The sequence below is a fragment of the Argiope bruennichi genome, chromosome 3, assembly GCF_947563725.1.
Source record: "Argiope bruennichi chromosome 3, qqArgBrue1.1, whole genome shotgun sequence".
NCBI classification, from domain to species: Eukaryota; Metazoa; Arthropoda; class Arachnida; order Araneae; family Araneidae; genus Argiope; species Argiope bruennichi.
This window is the reverse complement of record NC_079153.1, coordinates 120,175,758-120,198,737: the sequence shown is the minus strand read 5'-3', so window position 1 is coordinate 120,198,737 and position 22,980 is coordinate 120,175,758. Positions and strand designations below refer to the sequence as shown.

General features: G+C 26.6%; 1 protein-coding gene across 3 annotated transcripts in view; it reads right to left on the bottom strand.

The window, feature by feature from the left end:
• LOC129963139 (E3 ubiquitin-protein ligase UBR4-like) overlaps positions 1-22,801 on the bottom strand; it is a 66,414-nt gene extending 43,613 nt beyond the window's left edge. For 2 of the 3 annotated variants that reach the window (XM_056077238.1, XM_056077240.1), the window contains exons 1-17: positions 22,662-22,801; positions 19,780-19,877; positions 19,593-19,696; positions 17,233-17,377; positions 16,156-16,343; positions 14,269-14,450; positions 13,596-13,839; positions 11,829-11,888; positions 11,479-11,669; positions 10,675-10,933; positions 10,465-10,585; positions 9,627-9,817; positions 8,476-8,561; positions 5,888-5,970; positions 5,686-5,804; positions 4,079-4,171; positions 2,419-2,566 (exon numbers count right to left, since the gene is read on the bottom strand). In XM_056077238.1, coding sequence (XP_055933213.1) covers positions 2,419-2,566; positions 4,079-4,171; positions 5,686-5,804; positions 5,888-5,970; positions 8,476-8,561; positions 9,627-9,817; positions 10,465-10,585; positions 10,675-10,933; positions 11,479-11,669; positions 11,829-11,888; positions 13,596-13,839; positions 14,269-14,450; positions 16,156-16,343; positions 17,233-17,377; positions 19,593-19,696; positions 19,780-19,877; positions 22,662-22,786 — 2,437 coding nt within the window. In that variant the 5' untranslated portion in view covers positions 22,787-22,801. The remainder of the gene's footprint in view (positions 1-2,418; positions 2,567-4,078; positions 4,172-5,685; positions 5,805-5,887; positions 5,971-8,475; positions 8,562-9,626; positions 9,818-10,464; positions 10,586-10,674; positions 10,934-11,478; positions 11,670-11,828; positions 11,889-13,595; positions 13,840-14,268; positions 14,451-16,155; positions 16,344-17,232; positions 17,378-19,592; positions 19,697-19,779; positions 19,878-22,661) is intronic. The other variant, XM_056077239.1, reaches the window with a different exon arrangement.
• Between the last annotated feature and the right edge of the window lie 179 nt (positions 22,802-22,980).

Sequence of the window (22,980 nt, the reverse complement as noted above, 5' to 3'; positions counted from 1 at the left end):
ATATAATTAATGATGAATAAAATTACTAATTTCAACATTCCTAAAAAAATAATCATATAAAGGAATTACCCTACTGACTACTATAATAAAAAAGAATTTTAAAAAGTAGCATGTTCCTTTTCCAAAAAGACAATTACCTTGAATACAACTAACTATTTTCAAATACAATTCAGAATAATAAGAGATATTTCGTAGGATTATTTGATTTTCACATGTAACCAAATAAAATTTTTCATATAAAAATAAAATATTTTAATATAATCTATACGATATATTATATATTTAGATAAAAATAATATAAAGCTCTGGTCATTTAAACCAATGACAACAGCTTTTGATAAAAACTCTTGTTTGTGGTCAATGATTTTTCCTTAAAGAGTTGAAAAGGAATTCAAGTATGATTAAATATAAACAACCTTCATATCATGTAATGCATTTATTTCAAATTTTAAGCTAATGTCATCATATTTTAAAAGTTTTCAAAAGTACTTTAAAAGTATTATGTAGCATGTACTTGTCTGAAATGGGATGCAACATTATTACAAATATACCTAGTTTCACTGTCTATCTCAAATGGCACTTCAGTATCTGTAATTCCTGTATATAATTAAAAAAATTGTTATAGATTTACTTTAAGACATGTTATCTTATTTAGTTGATAGGGAGGGATTTTCCTGAAGGGCTCTTTTAAGAACAACAGATGAAGGACTAGTTTTGTGATTGCATCCACCAGAATGCACAGTAAGCTATGCACCAGTGCAAAAATTACTTGTATATTATTTTAATGGGCGGACTGGGCCTTCAATGAATTGTATCTGTATTTAAATACAATTATTTGGAAATAAACTTATTTTCTTATGCCTCTTTTGAGTGCTTTATAGTATAGTGAAATACTTCAGATATGGAAAGTAAACTTTTTCTCAAATTTGTTAGAATCTAATAAACAAGTAGGCTTAGTTATTCCACGTATTGTATGCTGTTTTCTTTTCCTGGAAATATCATGGAGACATCTAGAATTGTGTCACCCTATAGACAAACTCTTTGCCCTCCAAAATAAGAAGAAAGACTTCTCCCTTCAATAAAAAGGCCACTTCTTTTTTCTATTAATGTTTTGATTTTTGCTGTAGCTGTTTGAGCAGATCACAATTTCCCCATATACTCATTTTATTGAATGGATTATTTTGTCTCAGTTTATGACTCTCACAGATTCATCTTATTTTGCAGTAATATTTCAAATATGGACTTGCAGCTGTAATAATAGTTTTTGAGAGATTACAAGTTCTGAAATTCAGGACATGTTCTCCAAGAATCACTGACACATCAAGAGAAAGCTCTTGTTCTGAAAATACGAGTCTGTTGGGATTTTGGTTAAAAATAATCCAAAGAAGTCTCAATTTTAAAATTCTATTGGCAGGAACTGAAATTTGCAAATTATTGTTAAAGTGAAGACATCTCATTATCACTTTGAGCCATCTTCTCATCATGCTCTTCAAATAATATTTCTCCAACTGCAATGTTTGCATTTTTTGTTTCAAAGTTTTTAATATCAAAAACTTTCTTATATCATGATTAATAAGTTTCAATCTATTTTAAAATCTAGTCATAATTTGTATATAATTTTCCATTTTGTTGATGGTACACATTTGATTACAAGCAATATTTATTTTGCAAGAAAGTCAAAAAAGATATTTCCCAAAATGAATTCTGCTGTTTCACAAATACTTTATGGGTTATTACATTCAATAATATTGGTCAAAGTTTTCAAAGCTGCATATAATGTTGCTTTAAATCTAGTCTTTTATAGAAAAAGGAAAAAAAAAAAAAAAAAAATTCTAGCATTAGTAGCATCACCTTCAGTTTCAGTCATTATCAATTACAAAAGTTTTCTGTCATTTGGTTAGACTGATATTCATTCATATTGACTGAATCAGAACTGTATTCAGAAAAGCTATAATCTTCTGAATCACTAGAATAGACATTACTTACACAATCAAATAAATTACCACAGTAGATATTACTCATACAATCAAATAAATCATCACAAAATTCAGCAAGAAGTTTTGCTTCACTGATAAGCTCTAAAACTGCAATTTAAAAAATTTTACAATAATGATCAATTAAATGCACAAAAGAATTAAGGTAGCTGAAAAAAATTTAGTGTAATTTGAACTCTTTTAAATAAATCTTAATACAAATAGAGAACTTCACAATTCAAATTTAAATATTACTGAGCTAAAATTAAATTGTGTAACATGCATAATTACAATTAAATTATACACATATAATAGTCACACATGTTTTAGTTATAAAACAACATATGATGTTTATGGTCAATAATATATAAAAAAAAATAAGGAAAAATTTTCATAAAATAATCAGTGTCAATATTTTGCTTTATTTTTTATTTCTATTTTTTACCTTCACCTTCATCAACAGATGTGAAAGCTGATGGTGTTAAAATTGCTCGCTTCAAGGTATTCAACAATCTCAACCAAATCAAAACACATGAGGCTTCACTATCACTTCTAAGTTCATCTTTTTCTCTTTGTTGGCGAAGCAATAATGTCTATAATGAAACAATATAATGATATCTGTAATTTAACTTTTGTTATAAGTAAAAATTTAAATAACCCAGATCATAATAAATTTTAAAAATATAATAAATTGGGGCTAATTCTTAATACAATAAAAATAAAATCATTTATCAGTCATAAATTATATTTCCATAATTTTCAAATAATTCATTAAACAGGAAAAACTCCAACCTTTTGGTTATCAATTTGCTAAAACTAAAATAGAAAGGTCAAAATAATAGAAGAGAAATTTATAGTTTAATCATAATAATTAAAATTTGTAATAAATATTCATTAGAATATGCAATAAAACACAAATTACCTGTCCTCAGGATAGAAATATTCAAGTTTTATAAAATGTGCTAATATTAGCAATAGAATAAAAAGCTCTTGCAACAGTAAAATGTACTTGGTCACAATTGAAATCACAATTTTCTGAAATGTTTTAACAATGAATAAGGGTCTGGCAGGCATCAGGAATATATCATTTTTATACAATGATATTGTTCCATGATAAATGCTCTGGATATTCTCATGAGTGAATTTGCAGATTTAATGGATAATTAGTCTACATATCTGACTGAGACAACTGACATAGTAAAAAGTATGTGTGTGTGTCAGTGGCCTCATCCAGTGGGTTTAAATTATTTATTTCTAACAAATCACAATGAGACACACATAATACAATGCTGGATGTAGGAAAGGTATCTTTTGGTATTAGGAAAACATCTCAAAAGAGATATTTATGGGAAAATGCTTATGAGAAAATGGTAGTTTTCAAATAGGCATTTTGTATGCCACAGTATAAAAGGGCTGAATTTACTGTTGCACATTATAAGGTCATCAAAAAGTTATCATAATCAGCAAGTATATGAAATTCATAGAAGATGGTTACATATGCAAAAGGGAAAATACTGCTTATCCATCATTTTAGAGGAAATTGTCGAGTGTATCTTAATTGCCTTTAAATGTAAAAATTGGAAATCCACAAGTAGAGAATCTGGAATTTCACAAGCAATGCTGAGTGTGTAAAACTTAAGCTTGATACTCTTGAAATGCTAGATAAGTTACTTCTTCTTGCTTGGGATAAATTACTTCACAAATGACAAGAAATGAACTTTGAAGTTTGCTGCATAATAAATCGAGTTCATTTTGAATGCACGGAATAAAACTTGAAAGATTCCTCTATCCAATGATAAATCATATATTTATCTATTGTCATTCATTACAAATATAATATGTTAAATCTGCTCCTTTTTAAATACCTTTGTATGTATATACAATAGAGTTCAGTTTTTAGAGTTTAAATCGAGCTCATTTTGATGCATGGAATAAAACTTGGAACGTTCCTCTCTCCAAAGATAAATCATATATCTATCATCATATCATTATAAATTATAATATGCTAAATCTGCTCTTTTTTTAAATAACTTTGTATGTATATACAATAGAGTTAATATATTATCATAATTTGTTATGAAGTTAATATATGCATCAAATATTACCTGAGCTAAGACAGACAATGTACGAGAATAAACTTGTAAAGGCCAGGTTTCTTCATTCCAAGGACTAACTCCAAGCTGTGCTAACAGCACATTCTGCAGAAGAAAAATAAATGAGATAAATATTTTTTTAAATATAAACACAAATGTTAAAATATCAGGGCTAAATTACATCAAATATATAAATGCAGCATTAATTTTTAAATTAATGTTTAAAATGTTTAAATATAGACAATATTATTGTCTAATATATAGACAACATAATGACTTTGGCAGTATAATACATAGAAAAATAAACTTGGAAAGTCAAATTTCAACTTACATTAGAATACCAGAGCAAACTTAATGTATATGCATAATACCATCTATTATTACATCAGGCACTTGGATTAATTTATTAATTCTAAATTATTCAGTAAACTTTAAATATTTAAACTTCTTATAAGAAATTAAAAAATGATTATGATAAAAGAAAGCTAACTTTCCACATAGCCACACTCTATGTTATTTGTACATTATTGATAAACCAGACTAATAGGTTAAAAGATGGTATGGCTGAAGTGCAGGAATTGGTAGAAGATCACGAGTTCTGTTTTCAGGCTGTGCATCTATCAATATTATTTAAAAATAGGTGCTGTAATAGGCTGGCTGTAAAGATTTTTCTTTCCAGTAATTCATAAATGAATTCAGGGTGCATAGTGAGAATATGTTGCTGTTTTAATTTAATAAATGGTGAGCATTTCCTTTAAAATAACTGTATAAACTTCATTATCATTTGGATCAGCAGAATGTTCTCTGAGAAGTGAAGTTTAATTTGAACAACCATGTAAACATCTACACACAGTACCTTTCTAGAGAAAATATATCCAATATTTTTAAATGATGTTCATCCCAGGGTATAATAATGCAATTTCGATTATGTTGGGTACATTTCCATGGACAAAAAGGAATTAAAATCATCTAATCCAAACAAAATGAATATTTAAATCAGCAATGTTAGGAACAAGTTATGTATTAAATAATACTCAGATGTTTGAAAGTATTTGTAGTGTTTGGATATATCAGTTGGTCAGCATTGAATAAATTTGTGTACACCTTACCAGATCAAACTTTTAAATAAATTTCTTTCCTACAAATAAAATTTAATTTTTTGCAATTTTCATTTAGCTTTTACTGAAAATATTTTTGTGTATAGTTTGATTATTGCATACCAACAACAATTGGTGAAAAATGTCTAAGTCAGCACCAATAATATTTTCCATCTAATTAAATGAGTCTTATTATTACTTTCTGGAAAGAAAATTAAAATTTTGTCATTTATCCGATTTTGAATTATTAAACCCTGTAAATCTAAAATTTAATATTAGCAACAATAACAAAGTTCATTCCTCTGTAAAAATAAATACTTTTTTTTTATATATATATAAACAGTAAGATTAACAAAATTAATGTATATTTCAATGAGATCAATTTTCGCCAAGTTATACTGTTCCTCATACTCATGTGTGTAGAGATACATGACAAACCAATTTCCTCTGTCATATATTATGGTAATATACGTTATTAAAGCTCCTATACACAACAATAAAAATATGTTAAAAATATCTTACCTGTAAATTATCAGACAGCATGTTTGTGGCTAAAATGTTATGGATGAATTTAGCAAGAGACTGTGAAAATTCTTCATACAACTGTCCCAAAACAGGTCCAAAATATACACAAATTGATGCTGGGATAAATAATAATATATAAGAAAAGAATCAAATCAAAGAAAAACATGTAAATAATTTTTATTAAAAAAAAGACACATACCACTATCTGTTCTAGATGTTTCTCGGTCTAAATCTTTTATTATACCAGCCAAAACTATCATTTGAGATTCTCCTAGATTGTATCTGAAAAAGAAAGAGAAGGTTATAAATGCACATGAGCACAATCTTAATCTTAACTTCCAAAAACAAAAGATGTCAAAGAAATTATCCGGCACCTAAATCTTACACCCATAATTTTAAAAACTTATGAATTTTTTCATTTCTATCAAGCGAACCATTTTTTTAAATACTATACAAAGAGAAAACAGAAAAATGTTATTTGTACTGAAAGGAAATCAAAAATGTCTTTGCTATACTAACAGAAAATGTTATTGGATGTTGTAAACAATGTGTCATCATCTGACAGCCAAGTTTTTAGATGAAGGACAATACATTGATAGACTTTCTTTGATTGAATGCACTGCTCCATTAACTACAACAACATCAGATGGTTTAGATTATAAACTATGCTAAATTTTCAATTTTGTGACAAAAAGGGTAGTTGCTTCAGTTCTATCTTTTCCAATGTAAATAACATCCTTTTATCTTTAATTCATACCCAAATTTCTGATTTTTAAAGTGTTTTTTCCCCCTTTCAATTTTTGCATTATCCAGGATATTAAATATATGCGTACAGGCAAAACTACTATATGAAATTCTTTTTCCTTACTTAGGAATTAAAGTAAAGTAAAAATTAATTAGGGGAAAAAAATTAAAGTAAAGGGACTTAAGAGTTTTAAGAACTGTTCCAGGTTATCAAGGAACAAATTTTATTTTTTACACTGATTACTTTTAATCCCACATAGTTATTCAGCCAAAAATACCTCATGACAATCAATACAATTATCTTCATCGTCCCTCTGTTGGTATATTTTATACAAAGGAAGAGATTGATTTTGTTGTTCCTCTTTCATTCCATTCTACAAATACAATTATGTTTATTACTTTGAGTTTAATTATTATTAACTTGCATCTCATGATTTAGTTCGGTCAATAATGGTTGAGGAACATGCAGATGCAGATATTTGCTATCAGTCCTACACTTCCAAATACAGGATGCTAAGTAAAAGAAAGAAATGAACTGATTTGCAAAAGAAACTATTTCTTAAGTAATTCAATTGTGTTTTGAAAAATATTATAACATATCAACATATTGGTAAATCAACATATTGGAATAACAATATGTTGATTTCCTTTTAATAAAATATATATTATACTTCTCTTTAAAGGGGGGGGGATAAATATATTAAAAAAAGCCTTATTGAAAAACTAAACATATTTGATATTTCTTCATCTCAAGAGACCACTTATGGGTTTTCTAATCGAATACATTATGCTTTTAAAACAAAAGATCAATTTTAATATTACAAAGAACCTCCCCCCCCCCCAAGATAATGACAGATATTTCCAAATTAACATGGTTCTTTCGTCAATGAGCGTTGCGAGTTGAATTCAGGATGCGTAGTGAGAATGCTGTAAAAAAAAGTACTTTAAGCACTTTTTATCTTAGCCAAAAATTTAAACACCTCTGCACATGTAAATCAAATTTTTCTAAACAAAGCATATTTTCTATTCCATAAAAATAAATAGTTTTTATTAAAAAACTTTTTAAATAAATTATAAATGAGTATTTTAATATTTATTTCTGTATTATAATAGTAAAAATAAAAGGAAAAAAATTATCAATACCAAAAAATTAAGCCAACTTTTATAAGATTAACAACAAAGATCTCAGATCCTTTTCAACATTTCTTAAAATTAAAAGATATTTAGATGGATAACATCATTTCTGAAAATGTCAATACTGATGTAGAAGCACAGCATAGCCTAAAATTCTGTATTTGAATTCCCCCCCCCCCTTAGTAAAAACTAAAACTTGACGAGATTGGTGTAACAAATAATAATTTGCAAATGATTGGGGACATTCATAAAACATGAAAGGAATTGTGGTCATTGCAAGATTATGGCTTTGAATTAAAATTTCTTCAAATTAGATTTTATGCAATCAACTAATGTAATTGCCTACAGTAAAATCCCTTTAATATGTTGTTTAATAGATTGTTCCAAAATAACGTATTAATGAGAATGATGACTGAATGTGTAACATACTGTAAAGAGGCTTCACTGTAAATGTCTATAGAGCAACTTCTCCCAAGTTCGATATATCTCTTTTTTTGCATACCAAATTCATTCTGCTGTATTTATCAATATTCTTATCAGACCAATCAGCCTATTTTTCTTTAACTACACATATTAAACATACACTCATCAGGCAAAACTTAAATTCTTCAATATCCAAAAACTAAAAATTGAAGTTCAAATGTTTTTCGAATCCCAACAAGCATGGCACAGTACAAATTTCATACTGCTACTTCCAGATAACTATTCTAGTATTTCAATAAATAGTAATGCACAGAAAGAGGAAGGGGGGGACTAATTAAATGTTACCTTAATTGGATCCCTTTAAGGTGCTTAAAAATAGCTTTCAAATTTAAGTACTTTTTATGACGCTATGCACGCTGTTATTTCTGGATTGACCATTTAGAATGTTTTGCTGTAAAATAAAAGATGATAGGCAATTTAACTAACCTTAAGAAAGTTTTGATGCACTGAGTGTCAAAGTTCACCAAGAAATTATTCATGAAAGAAAATATCTTTGAAGCCAAACTGATATACTGAAAAAAAAAAAAAAAAGCTGTTAATACATAATTAAAATAAGAACAGCATATGAGTAAAAATTAAAAGTTAGATCACAGAAATGATGGTTTAAAATGTTTTCATTTAAAACATTCCTCTCTTAAGAGAGTAAAACATTTAACCTCTTAATATTAGAACAAATTTAGATGTTTAACAATAAATAAATTTATATAAAACCAAGGCAAGGTAACATTAAGTTTATTATCACAGAAAATAGAAAGTGCCCATGATAACCAAATTGAAATCATTCAAAAAATTCTAATATTACTTCAGAAAAAAAAAAAAAAAAGATTTTACCTTTTATACTTATCAAGCTTAAAATTATTACATACAGTTTAAATAAATTTAGCCTCTTTAAATTAGGTTTCCATCATTAAAAAAAAAAATGTAAAAAAAAATAATGCTTTTAATATTCTAATTTACTAATAGACGCTGTAATTGAAATTATTTAGAAATGGATCAGTAAAGTTAGAGTTCAATCTTATATTACTCGAATATGTCACATTTGAACACTTTCGCTTATATGACTCATGCCTGTGATTTGGATCATCAATGAAATTAGAAGACCTCATCTTTGCTATCTCTTAAGCACGTTAGCAAAAGAGTCGTTCAAATTACATAGTGGGTGTGAGCTAATTATAAATTAGAAAGATGAAAACCAAAAATATGCCACCTAACAATGAGCTTATTAATAAATCAAAACAAGTAAACAAATCATGAATGATTTTTTTAAAAAAAGTAAGAAGTTTTAAACTACTCTTAAACTGATTTTGTTATCAAAAAAGAGTTATAATAGAATTTGATATTTCATTGATCAATTTATAACAAATTATCAGAACATTCAATGGATTTTTTTAATGGAATATCAATGTCTGCAAATTGAATTTTAAAAAAATATTTAATACCCGAATCTTCAAACATAAATAACAAAGTTATACAAAAATAAAATTTAAATGTACACTTTCAATATGAATTACACACATTTTATAAAGTAATAATACAAGATTCATAATTGCAATTTATAAAGCAATATTAAAACTTACTCCATTTGGTTCTCCTTTGTCTGGAATTAGTGAGTTACTTTCAGGTGCTGGTTGAGATGGTTGTTGAGATTTTGTATTGTTGCTTTCTGTTTCATTTGTAGTGGCAGATGGAGCAGGTGTAGCAGCTTGAGGTTCTGGTGGAGCCAAGGTTTCTTCAAACCATTGGCCAAGAATAGGTTCACTATCATCATCTGTAACAAAAATAAATCGATGAGAATAATTTTACAAATTCATCAAAAATGATTTTTACATTGTTTACAAAGGGAGATAAATACACCAAAATTAATATTTCATTAAATATTCATCTCAATTAATTAAAAATATGAAAAGTTTTAAAATAAGCCAAAAAAGATAGATGTGGGTTATTTAGAAAACTGTTTATACTTGAATATTAAAATATGTCAAATTAAATCTTAATAGGTGAGACTTATAGAAGTTTAACAAAAATAGCTCAATTTACTTCCTTATATTTAAAAATATACATAATTGATATGAAACAAAAAATTTAGGGCTTTGATATATATATTCTTTGGACAAAATGCAAATATATTTAAGATTCTTCACTGGCTCAGTAAACAACAAAGGAAACTTTATATAACCTGGTTCCAAAATTTAAATTACCATTTATTCTTGAAATTTATATTATGACAGATCATATAAAGTATCATAAAAGTAATATAGAACAATCCTTTAAAATATTTTAAATGAGAATAAGATAAAGCTACAACACTTAAGGATACTGATTTATATTATACCAGAAATTTAATTAACTGATTGATAGGATCTACATACTAAAAACTTAATAAATAAATATTGCCTAAAATTCATATATATTTACCTGTCTCATCACTACTGTCTTCAGAAGAGCTAAAATCGTCCTCATAGTATGTATTAGAATCTGAAGTGCTGAAATTATCACCATCAACAGGGTTCTTTTGTATCCTTTTAAGCATACAAGCCTATAAAATAAAAATGCTATATAAGATTCCTTTGCATTAGGCAATTGAAATATTGTTTAGAATGTAGATTTTTTTTTTAAAAAAATCACCTTTCGGTAACTAACAGAAGCCAAACTAAATAACAGGTTAGTCAAATTAACAGACGATGCCAACTTTTGTACACGCTGCCAAGCAGAAAACTTTTCAGTAATATCAGAAACCATGAACTGCTCTTGTGATGATGTTGAAGTAGTAATGCTTTCAATCAAGTTGACACCAACTTCAGCTCTTAAATCATCCAGAAGATTTGACATCAAAGAAATAGCATGAGTAGCTAGTGCAACACAAAGAACCCCATAACCTTGTTGGCTATATATATATAAAAAAGGGAAATATATCAATAATTAAAAATAAAATTTGTTCAAATGTAAAACTAACAGTCAAATAATAATGCAACATTTTACACTATTTTTCTTTATGAAAGTTAAACTGGAATATGAACAAAAAGCAATATCGGAAATATAGCTTCAGAAGTCAAAAACAATTTTACTAGAAGAAACTGAATCTGTTTTGCCAATGTAATTAACCCAGTTTTTCAGCATTACATATAAAATCCCAAAGTAAATTTATTTCCCAAAATTAAAATTTTATATATTGCATGAGTAAATAGTGATATTTTTGAATATCCAATAATTAAAAAATATGAAATTACATTCTTTTATAGTAAAAAAAAAAAAAAAAAAAAAAATTGCATACAATATTACAGAATAAAATCATACAGCAGTCAACATTTCATCCTCTAACATACATCTTAATTAAAAAGTGCATTTTTTAAATAATATGGAAAAAATAAAAACTGTTCAAATTTACTAATAAAAATAAAGATTATGAGCATGTTATGAAAAGATACACACATTTTCAAAATAATAGGCTTTGCAGCAGGAGCTGATTCCTTTCCTTTGGATGGTGTTTGATCAGGAGTAACTTTGCCTCTAGAAGATTGTTCCTTATTTCGATCACCAATTTGAGATGGATTTAAATTTAAAATATAATGCAGGCCACCTAATATAATCCATGACCCAATCATATGAAGATTTTGAAGAACCTAAAAATAAAATTAGTTTTAATTACAAATGATTTAAAGCACTGATGGATAATTGTAGTTACTAAGGTTTAAATACACAATGCAAGAAAATTTAGGAATTTTAAACAACTTTAATGAAATTATTCTTTATGTGTATGTATATATAAACAAAACACTTACATAACCACCAGCTCGAGTTGAATTATTCAAGACTCCAGCAACATTATTATAAATTTCAAGCTGTAAGAAATTGAAAAAAAAAACATTAAGGTAATAAATAAAATTACAAGCAATTTGTTAATTCATGTAAACAATCTTTTTTAGGCCACATTGTTAAACATTAAATTATACCCAAGTTCCCTCTTTATTATATGATTATCTCCTACAGATTACATGATTCTACCAGTAATGATGCCTCTTCATTAGTAATACATTCCATTCAATGAAGATTTCCCCCCTTTTTCTATTCAATTTCATATGCTTGCTACAAATTTTTTCCCTAGCTTATAGTGAAATGTGCATATATTTTTACATTATTCATAGCTGATATTTTCAACAAATTAAATATCACAAAAATGTATATTTTATGAGAATAAAAGTTTGAAATAGAAACATTAAAAATATGAATTTAATCAAGTTTTAAAAGGTGAGATATGCTGAAATTTCAATATGTGATCTGAATTGCAATAAACAACCAAATTCAGTTGATATTCAGTTATAAGATAACAAATTCAAAGAGAATTAACATGTTAAAAAAATGTCAACAAGATAATACTTAATTGGCAGTTTGACCAAAAAGAAAACTGATTTATCTGCAAGAAATTTGATTGCCTTGTACCTTATAGTCAATGTCTAAATACAAAAGCCAGAAGAAATAGAAATAGCATATGTTGAAAACCATGTTTAAATATGTAGATTCTGCTGTCATGCAGAAATGACAGAAAAAACTATAAAAAACAGACTTTTAACAGATTTGAGGTTTCTCTAAACCACTATGATGGAAAGGAAATGATCAGAATAAAATTATATGAACCAACCGCTGTAGGTACATTTCCAGCATGATCTATATAGATTCTAAATATTTTCATCACATTCAAAACTTGTCCATTTCTCAACAAAGGATGAATAAGATAGTCGATATGATGTGCTGCTGGCATCCGTCATTGCATTTTTATAGTTTATGCCAAACAATTATTGGTCAGAAAATTTTGAAAAGAAAAATTAAAACTTCTGGTCATTATGATTTGTCTTTAGAGGAAATTCTTCAAAACAATGACTTATACTTTCCAAAGCAGTATCTACACATGCACAACACTATGTAATCATTTCAAGAGTCATTATAATCGAACAATATTTTTTAATTAAAATGACCAAAAATAGCACAATGAAACTCAAAACAATAGCAGTGTGGTATCAAATATTGTACAAAATATTAAAAATATATTTACAGCAATAAATTGCCTGTGCTATTTTAAGTAAACACTTATTTTGCGTATCTAATTCAACAATTAATAACTTTGGGAGAGGAGAGAAAAAGTGAAAGTTTGAAAGTACAGAAATTTCACAAAAGTTTACAAGAAGGAATATAATCCTTGAATATATTTAAAGGTATCAAATGCATATTGATGTCACATTCAAACCCATTTTAAAATGAAATTCATCCCAAAATTTGGACAACTCATTGACACAGCTACCAACTAATATGTACTTTACTCAACCTTTGGAGTTAAAAGACTATTTATGGATTTCTGGTTTTCAGCAATTAGTAAAAAATATAAATAAAAACAGTGGAGGCCAATTTATAAGAGAATAAGAGGGCCAATCATAATACTAAACAACATTACTAAACATTCACGCTAATATATATATAACCAACAAACATATATTATAAATATAACATATACATGCAATGTAAATTTAAACTTAAAAAAAAAAATTATATCTTACACTTGTTTCCACAATGGAAACTGAATAATTTTCATTTTCATCATCCTTCGCATTTGTTCCTTTAAGTTGTGGCCCACTTGAAAGTCCTAAAATGCTGTTAGCAGTAGCTACAGTTATTGAAGCATATAAGCAGCTAAGTGTTATCTTCAAAACTTTTATGATTCTTTCTTCAGACAGGGGTTCCAAAACTGGTAAACTCAAAGCTTCATTTATAATTTGTATATCACTTGATAGAGCTTTATACCTGAAATTTAAAAACCTAAAATTATATGTCATCTAAATCTAATTTTATTATTGTACATATTTTGAAAAAGAAATCATTTCACAGCAATTTAATCATATGTTATAATTATATATATTTCTGAATAATTAGCTGAAGGTATTTCAATCTATATAAAAGATGCAATAAATTTTACAATTTAAAAATATAAATAATAAAAAACAAATGACATTTTCATTAACTTTTCATAATTAATGAAGCATATAAAGCTAAAATTACAAAGTAAAATATTTAAGAAATTTTACTAAGCAATAATATATAATAAACAAAATTGAAACTGAATGTACATTTTTTTAATCTAAACTAATTTTCTACATACATTTTCGTACAAGTAATAATTGTAATTGGCATAATATGTGAAAACATCAATCCAAAGAGAAATGCAATACTCACGTGCCACTTGTGCGGACAGCATCAGCAGTAGAAGTAGGCAAAATCAAGCCTTTACCTTCTAAGGATTCTTGGAGTTTTGTAGTATACTGAGCAATTGATGGAAGTTGAAGACAAGTGTCTAATAGGACATCTACACCATTTAATACTTGCAGAGCCAATTTGTTTTTAGATAGAAGTAAAATCTGAAAAATTTTAAATTATAAATAAATTAAATTTAAAAAAATAATTAAATGATTAAAATTAAGAAATTTCAAAGATAATAAAAAGTGTACAGACAATTCTGTCTTTATCAATTTTTCAAAAAAGGAATATAAATGCTAACACATTATTTGAGGATCATTATAAAAACATATTAATAAAAATTGTTGTATTTAATGAAAAATAAATCAATTTCAAACTTTTTTTAGTTTTGAATACTAAGATGCTTTTCGTACAAGTTTAAAAAAATTAGCAAAGGGAGAGCAAATAAAATTATCTTTCACAACAGAAATGTACTCATTGAATTTTTCTTTTAAATTTTAATTAAAAATTAAGCAAGATGTTGGCTTTTTCCTGGAATAACTCTTGAATACATTATTTCACAAAACCAATTTTTATACCATTTTAAAATTATAAAAATTGTCTATATAGTGATAAATTCATTAGCATTATTTTAAACAACCTATTTTCATTGATGTGATGAAATCCAAACTGTTTCCATTAATTTGTCAATTATCTAATAGTGTGATTTCCTACCATTATTGAAAACTAAAGGGGGGGGGGAATTGCTTATTATTTGCACAACTTACTGAGGAATCAGAAAGCAAAATAATGTTACTGTAAAAAACAATGTGCAATTTTAAATAAATTATCCATGCTCTTAAGTTTTTAACTGTAGCATGATGTCATGAAACTAGAATTAAGGTTCCATTGGGAAAGTTCATGAATCCAATAAATTAAAAGTTATTAACATTCAATGTCTGTCACAAGTTGACACTTAAAAGTATAAATTATCATGTTAAGTATAAGAGATTAAGTATAACAATTTTTCTGGTAAACCAGTAATAGGCAACTAATATAAAATGTTAAAATATTTTAACTCTCAACTGGCATTATAAAATTTCAATGCACTGCTGGTGTTATAATTCCATTTCATCCTAAGCTAGCATTATTACACATATAAATCAAAGAAGATTTTATAAATACAATGTGGCTTTTATATCTAATTTATAAATAATAAAATATAATATATTTTTTCTCTCAAATAGTTATTAATCAAAAATTATATCTAATTTTTTTTTAAAAATACATGATTTCTATATATTTTTATTTTTGTAGTTGGATAATGCAACTATATGCAGGCAAATCATATTAAAAATAAAATTCTGAAATTCATATAGTAATTTAACTGCATTTTCTACATACATAAAAGTTAAAATTTGGATGAAATCAGAAAAAATAATTATCAAAATAATTTTATTTTTCCTAGATACACTAGCTATTTATTTTAACTGTCAAATGGGTAGTCAGAAAAATATGCAAAAATAATAGTGGTGTTATGGTATTCTGTCCTCAAAGAAAAACTTGATAAATAAAAAGTTAAAATTTAGAACAACAATAGGAATTTGCAGGACAGTGCAACATTTCCACTTGAAAAGAGAGAACAGTTTTTCCTTCTCCTTTCAATAAGCAATGAGCTAAAAGTAGCACCAGAATAACAGATAAGCGGGCAAAAGAATCTAACACATAACATCGAAACCATTTTCCATGTTCTATGCTTAGAAAATACTTTTTATACAATCCAATATTTTACCATTTTTTAGCCTAAACATAATTAACAATTTCCATTTGCCATTCACTTTACTCTCACAGCTAGCAATACTATCCATATGTAAACTTTCATCTTACTTTGCATTCTTGGCTAGGATCAGGAATATGAATAATAGTAGTATCTCCATCTTTATCAACAACTTCAACTGGCCCTTCTTGCTTCTGAGCATTTTGAGTGTCCAGCATAGGTGTCATTAATTGCTCCAAAATATTAGCACTTGGATCAAGCCGAGGACGTTTTGACTCTTTTGTGACATCATGACCATCTAAATGAAGATTAAACTCGATATCATCAAATGAACATAGTTCATATTTAAAAGATTCTTTCATATTTGAAAGAAAATTTTCTTTTATATTGACTGAAAGATTAATTAAAAATGTAAAATTGAACAAAAACAAAGATTTAAATGGAACACATTTTTATCATGGGAAAAGGTAATAGTAAAACACTGACAAAAAAGAGTAATCAGAAATATTTATACAAAATTTTACAATTTAGGTATTCAAATAATATATTCATCTCCAAATCTGAGTTTAAAAAGTCAGGTTATTTTTACATAAATAAGATATTTAAGATGTAAAATCACTAAATGAATTTTTAAAAAAAACCCACAGAAAATGGAATTAAAATATTTGTTTTAGCAGACAAAATTCATTTTAGAGGATTTTTATTTATTTAGCTTATTTTTAAATATAAATTAAACAAAATTTGATAACAAATAAACTTTATGACAAAATTTTTTTAGCAATTTTCAGTATTTATATGCATAAAAAAATATTGAAATCCTAAACTGCATTGAAATCATTTCAATAAAAACCATACTTAACACGTTGATGGACAGTATGCCCTCAGGCATCAAGCTAAAAAAAATGATACAACAGAATACCTTATGACATAAACGGCGTAATCCGTTCTGCCATATCACATAATTTTATAACCATGTGTTATGATGCTGTGCCTATAGGCAATGTATGAAATTTAGTAATGTTTCAGCAGGCACTGCCAACCAAGGTTGTACAGTTCATCAATGTGTTAACAAGTAATATTTGTCTGCCTCAATACACTCAATAATGCTAATTTTTATGATAAAAAAATTAACATTGAAAAAATATCTTTTCTTATTTAGCAATAAATTGAAATGAAAAATTTACTACCTTGGTATTCATTGCTCCTAATAGCAAAAGATGGAGGCTCTTTTGCCAATTTTAATGCAAGAGTTAATAATGGTACTTCAGTTCTTGACAAAACCTGAGTCTTTGAATTGTTGCATAATCCATAAATGATGGATACTATTTGTTTCTGTAAAACAAATTTCATTATATAAAGTCAAATCTAATATTTTTTTTAATTGACATTAATCATTTAAGTAAATATGAAATCTACATTACTGTTAAAATCATTTTCATAAGAAATTAAAAAAAAAAATCCTAAACATGATCAATACAGTAAAATTATAAAAGTCTATTACAGTGATATATTCTATTTCTGTAAAAAAATATTACCAAAAGAACACAATTTCACAAAGGGTATGGTGCAAAACTAATTTAATAGAAGTTAATATCACACACTATATTTCAATGATGATGCTTGTTTAAAGAAAAATTCCATACGATTAATAAACCTAAGCATGAATAAAAAGCAAAAATGAATTAGCTGAGATCTGCACTTATTATTGTATGTTTTTGCTGATTCATTATATTTTCCCTTCATAGAGCAAATTGAAGGTCACTGCTAATATTGTCTTTCAACATTTTTTTCCCCCTTGTTCATAGATTACTATTTGTTTAAATCCAATTTTAATAAATTTGTTTTGAGTGTTCTTTAAAATTATAGACAAAGAAGATCCCATTGCAATCAAGAACTATCAATCAAACTAGAAAAAACCTGCCTCAAATTTTGATTTTTTTTTCATAGAATTACTGAGTTAACATAATATCACTTTGGCTATGGAAAGGCAAATAAAAGATGAAGTCCCCTATTTTGTCTCAACCTTCTTTTTTCTTTTTCCCCTTCCTTTATTCTAAAACAGAATGTATAACCCCTTTACTTCATTTGTTAAGATTTGTTGAATGTGTAGAAATTCCTAGGCATTAATTCTAGTATGCAATAAAAAATTGCTTACTTCAAACCAATGTGACGTGTGTATTACCATCAATCTGTATATTAAAAACTCCCATTTCCGCCTTCCCCCCTTTCTTCCACCCATAAGAAGAGTATCTTTATATTCATTAGGTGCATCATGAAAACTAGCACTGTTGTCATGCTCATGATAACTAAATAGATAATAATAGATAACTAATGATAGTGGTAAACTAAATAAAAGTCTGTCTGCAGAGCTGATAGGAAAAAAATAGATATTTGCAGCAACAAGAAAAGTAATGCACAATATTTAAGGTTATTTAACAAAGTTCAAAATTAATCTAACTTTTTCCCTATCTCTGCAGACAGGCTTTTATTTAGTTAATCACTTTTTCCCTGGATGATTCTGGTTCACTATTATTTTCAGCAGGAGTGATTTTGCCATCACTGCCAGTCTTAAAGCAATTCTATTTGTCACATAGAATATTGTCACATAGGATACAAAATAATTTCTATTTGCACAAATTTATGATTATTTGAATCTGGTTTTATAAATGGCAATTCAATATAACTTATTTATATTTTTAAATAAGTTTCTGGTAATCATATCAAATACAATTACATTTAAAAACATAATAACTAACACCTCTTACTTTGATCTCATATTTACTTTCTTTTCAAGTTATTTAAGAGTATAGGTCGATGCTTTACACTTGAAATATTTAAAATAATTTGTTTTCTGTCTATAACTCAAATGGAGTTTTTAATTTGAATAGTAAGTTCTATTTCTGGTATATACAAAATATAAATGGACTTCCAATCCAAAATCTTGATTTAAACCATTATCTAAAAATTGACAACTTTTTCATCAACAAAAGAATGATTAATTTAGTAGTTTGCACCATTCTGCTGAATGTGTAAATATTAGTCTCTTCATGCTTTATACACAGTTTATCACAAAAATTGTGAAATTGCTCATTTATAAATTCCAACCCATTTACAGAGAAAACATACCTTCTAGAATCCATTTGAAAATGATTTATCAATGTTCCTCATGCTTCAACCGCTTTTGGAATTCCTTTAATAACAGTACAATATTGGGAACATATTTTCATGTATATAGTTAAACAGACGTATTGCAAATTTAATTTTTTAATCTCTTTTGTATCAAATTCATCATCGTTAAATGCAAGTGCATCCTCTTCCTCTGTGACTACGTTCCAGTAATTCCACCAAGAATGTCATAATGTTAAATAGCACAATTTGAACTATTTAGATTTGATCTTAAAATTCATTTTAATTCATGTTTCAGGGGGTATTCAATATCCAGACAGCAAAGAAAGATATCATGTCATCATTTAATAATTCATTCAAAGTGAACAATTTTGCAAGCACAGAGGCTAGCATAAAATTTAATTAAGGAAAGGGAGTATACCTGAGAGATGCAACATCGTTCTGTAAAATTTTGAAGTTTCTGTAAAAAATATTGCAAAAGAACTTTACACGCTTGTGCAGCAATGTTCACTTGACTTTTAGGTACTGTGAAAATAAAAAATAAAAATGTTATAAAACAAATAACTTTTATTAAAATATTTTAGAAAATAAGGAATTTCAATACTAACTATGAAACGCATTTGAAGTGATGTAATGTGCTGAAAGAGCAGCATATGAAGCAAAGAAATTTTCATATTTATCTTCATGATCTAGAAATACTTGTTGCCTGCAAAAATATAACAAATACAATTCATCAAAAAGAGAAACATCTCATTTCTCATAAAACTTTTATGATGCAAATTTCTCTCAACTTACAATGAAATTTTAACTTTAAAACAGCAGAAAAACATGCAACACTATTAAATAACTTATAATTTCAGATAGGAAATTGTTGATAGAAAGGAATTTAATCAAAACTATATTTGGGTATGTAGTGAGAAACTGCTGCAAAAATTAAGCACTTTTGTACATGTATGGATACATAAATTGAGTATATAATTATACTCAATAGTAAATAATTATAATACTTATAATTGTTTTCTAAGCATAGGATGCTTTCTGTTTTATAATAATACATATTTTTTTATTGAAAATTTATTTAAAAAATTGTTTTAAAATGTGTATTTTTTAAATATTAATATTTAAATTTATATTTGCACAATCTTATTTTTTCTATCTTATTATTTTTGAAATAAAAATATTTTTAAATGAATATTAAACTCAAATTTACAGTTTTAATAAACTAACAGTAAAATTTAAAGTTTAAGTGTAGCATGCATTATGTGATATGCATTTTAAAAGAAAATTCAGCAGTGGGAGGAATGGGACATGCTCGATTACATTTCAATACATTTTCTAAATAGCTAATGATTAAAGTTTTTAATTTTTCTTCATGTTGTTTAGTAAAATTAGTTGTTGGTGTGCTACATTGTGATAGGAAGCTGATGATTTTAAATTTATTAAAATATACAAGTAAGTATATATAATATAAAGCAATAACATACAACAATAAAAAAGCTGGGCTTCCATTAACCAAAACAAAAAGCATTAAATAAAATGTTACTATTTTTTAAAAGAGCACCAGTGCCTCTAAATATTTTTTTGTTGTTCTTTATTTTTGTTAATAATTGTATTATATAAAGCATGAATTCATATTCTAGATCATTCTGTAACATTTCACATTAAAAAAAAAATCCTACCTAAAATCATGCCTACCATTTAATTTCAGTTAAGAGAAATTCCACTGTAAATATAATAATGTAATAAGCAATAAAATAAACATTAAGGAATGAAAAAAATAAGGCTATGAAACTTTATTAAAACTTTTGTTACTCTAAATTAAAGAATTAATAATTTAATCGTTTTTTATATATATATAAAAATGCCAAAAATATGGAAGAAAAAGCATCTAGAAAGAGACAAATATAATATAACATAGTGCAGTCGGTGAAAATTGTTGTAAAAGAAAATGAAAATTTTCAAGTTATGCAGCACAAATGAAAATTTCAAAATCAGCTCTTGTTAGATATGCCCAAAACCATAAATCATTGAATGAAAAAGATATCAATACATTATTTATTAATTTTAAATTTCTCACACCTAGTCCCATTCTTTGCTCATATAAGGGAAATGTGGTACAAAAATGTTATAATCTTTAACTATGCAAATAAAAGTAGTTGTTTATATTTTACTGTTATTGTAATTTTTTTAATAAATTAAATGTACTATTAGATTTTTATAGACTGGACTCTTGGTAAATCTAAACTTATGAAAAAAAAAAAAAATTGTGAAATCTGTCCCACTCCTCCATACAAAAACTATTCCAGCACATAGCACATTGTTGAAGAAAGGGAGAATGGGGGGGGGGAATCATTAAACATTTTTATGTGTTTAAACTCCAGTATTCCATCTCCAAATTCTTTCCTTTTGTCGTTTTTTTATTTGATACATCCAGTAAATAAACCATTACAATCAACTTTCAAAAATTATTATATTCAAAGTATCAAGGAACAAAACAAGAAGCCTTCTTCATGCTTCTCAAGAAAATTAATCACTTTTTTAAGACCGTTTCCTCAAATCAAGCATTCTCAAAGTGCTTAAGTGGTTTTAAAATCCAAGCACTTTTTATGATGCTATGTACCTTGTATATTACACTAATTAAGGAAATAAGGCATACAGAAGTTCTACTTTTTTAAAGATAAATCGCCAATTACGATTTTTTTTTAAAAATTCACCATATCAGTTTGGCGAGTTTAATAAGTTCCCTTAGTACTAATAACATCCCAATTTTAAAAATTCTAAAATTCATGAATGAAAAAAAAAATCATTCAATGAATTTATTTAAAAATTCATGAATGAAATATAATTTTAATAGGCTTATTTTGACTTCTGCTAAAATGTTGGTAAATCATAAATAATCTTGTTTGTAAGTATTTAAAAAACCCATTTAAATTAGAAATTAATGACAAAATTTCTTAGCAGATCTAAGCTAGCTTTAGCTAATCAAATAAAACTTTTAAAGAGATAATGTCATATTAAAACATTGCCATATATTTAACTTCAAACTGACTTAATCTTCTTAGAATTATATCATAATTTGATGTGGGCGACGAAAACAAAAACAAAATAATTGTAATTAATATACTCATCAATATACCGTTGTATAATTACTGATAAATAATTAGAAAATTTGAGAGTCATGGTGAATTTCAAAACTTTCCAAACTTGGGTATATTTATAGAGTGAAACTGAAACTGAGCAACTTCAGACAACAGTCGCAATGAAATATTTTCAATTAAAGCGAGAATTCGATAATTGTACAGCACTCAACAATACTGATTTCACATTAACAATGATTTGCAGAAACTTTCGGAATTAAAAATACATTTGCATGTTTTTAACAATATTACATAATAGAATTATTTACATCATATGACATCGTAAACAAAGTTGTTGTTTTTTAAGATTTGTTATGTTTGGTACATGATATTAGAACCAAAATATATTTTACCTTCTGATAACAGATCTTATTACTTGCAGCACATCATATTTATTTACAGCACTTTGTGACGAACGAAGTAATAAAATAGAAGGTTCTCTAAATGCATAATCCGGATCCTTCTCAGCGGCCGCCATTAGTAAAATGAGAATTCTGATATTTCATTTTCGGTCGTACCGTAGTATTGCCAGATATTGAGCACAAATGCTTCGTTTTATATGAATGGCTAACTTATAACACAAGTTTCAAAAGTTGAATAATATTATATGCAAATAAATGCTATCGAATTTCACTGTTTATTCAAAATTTGATCTCAATAAATTGAATATGC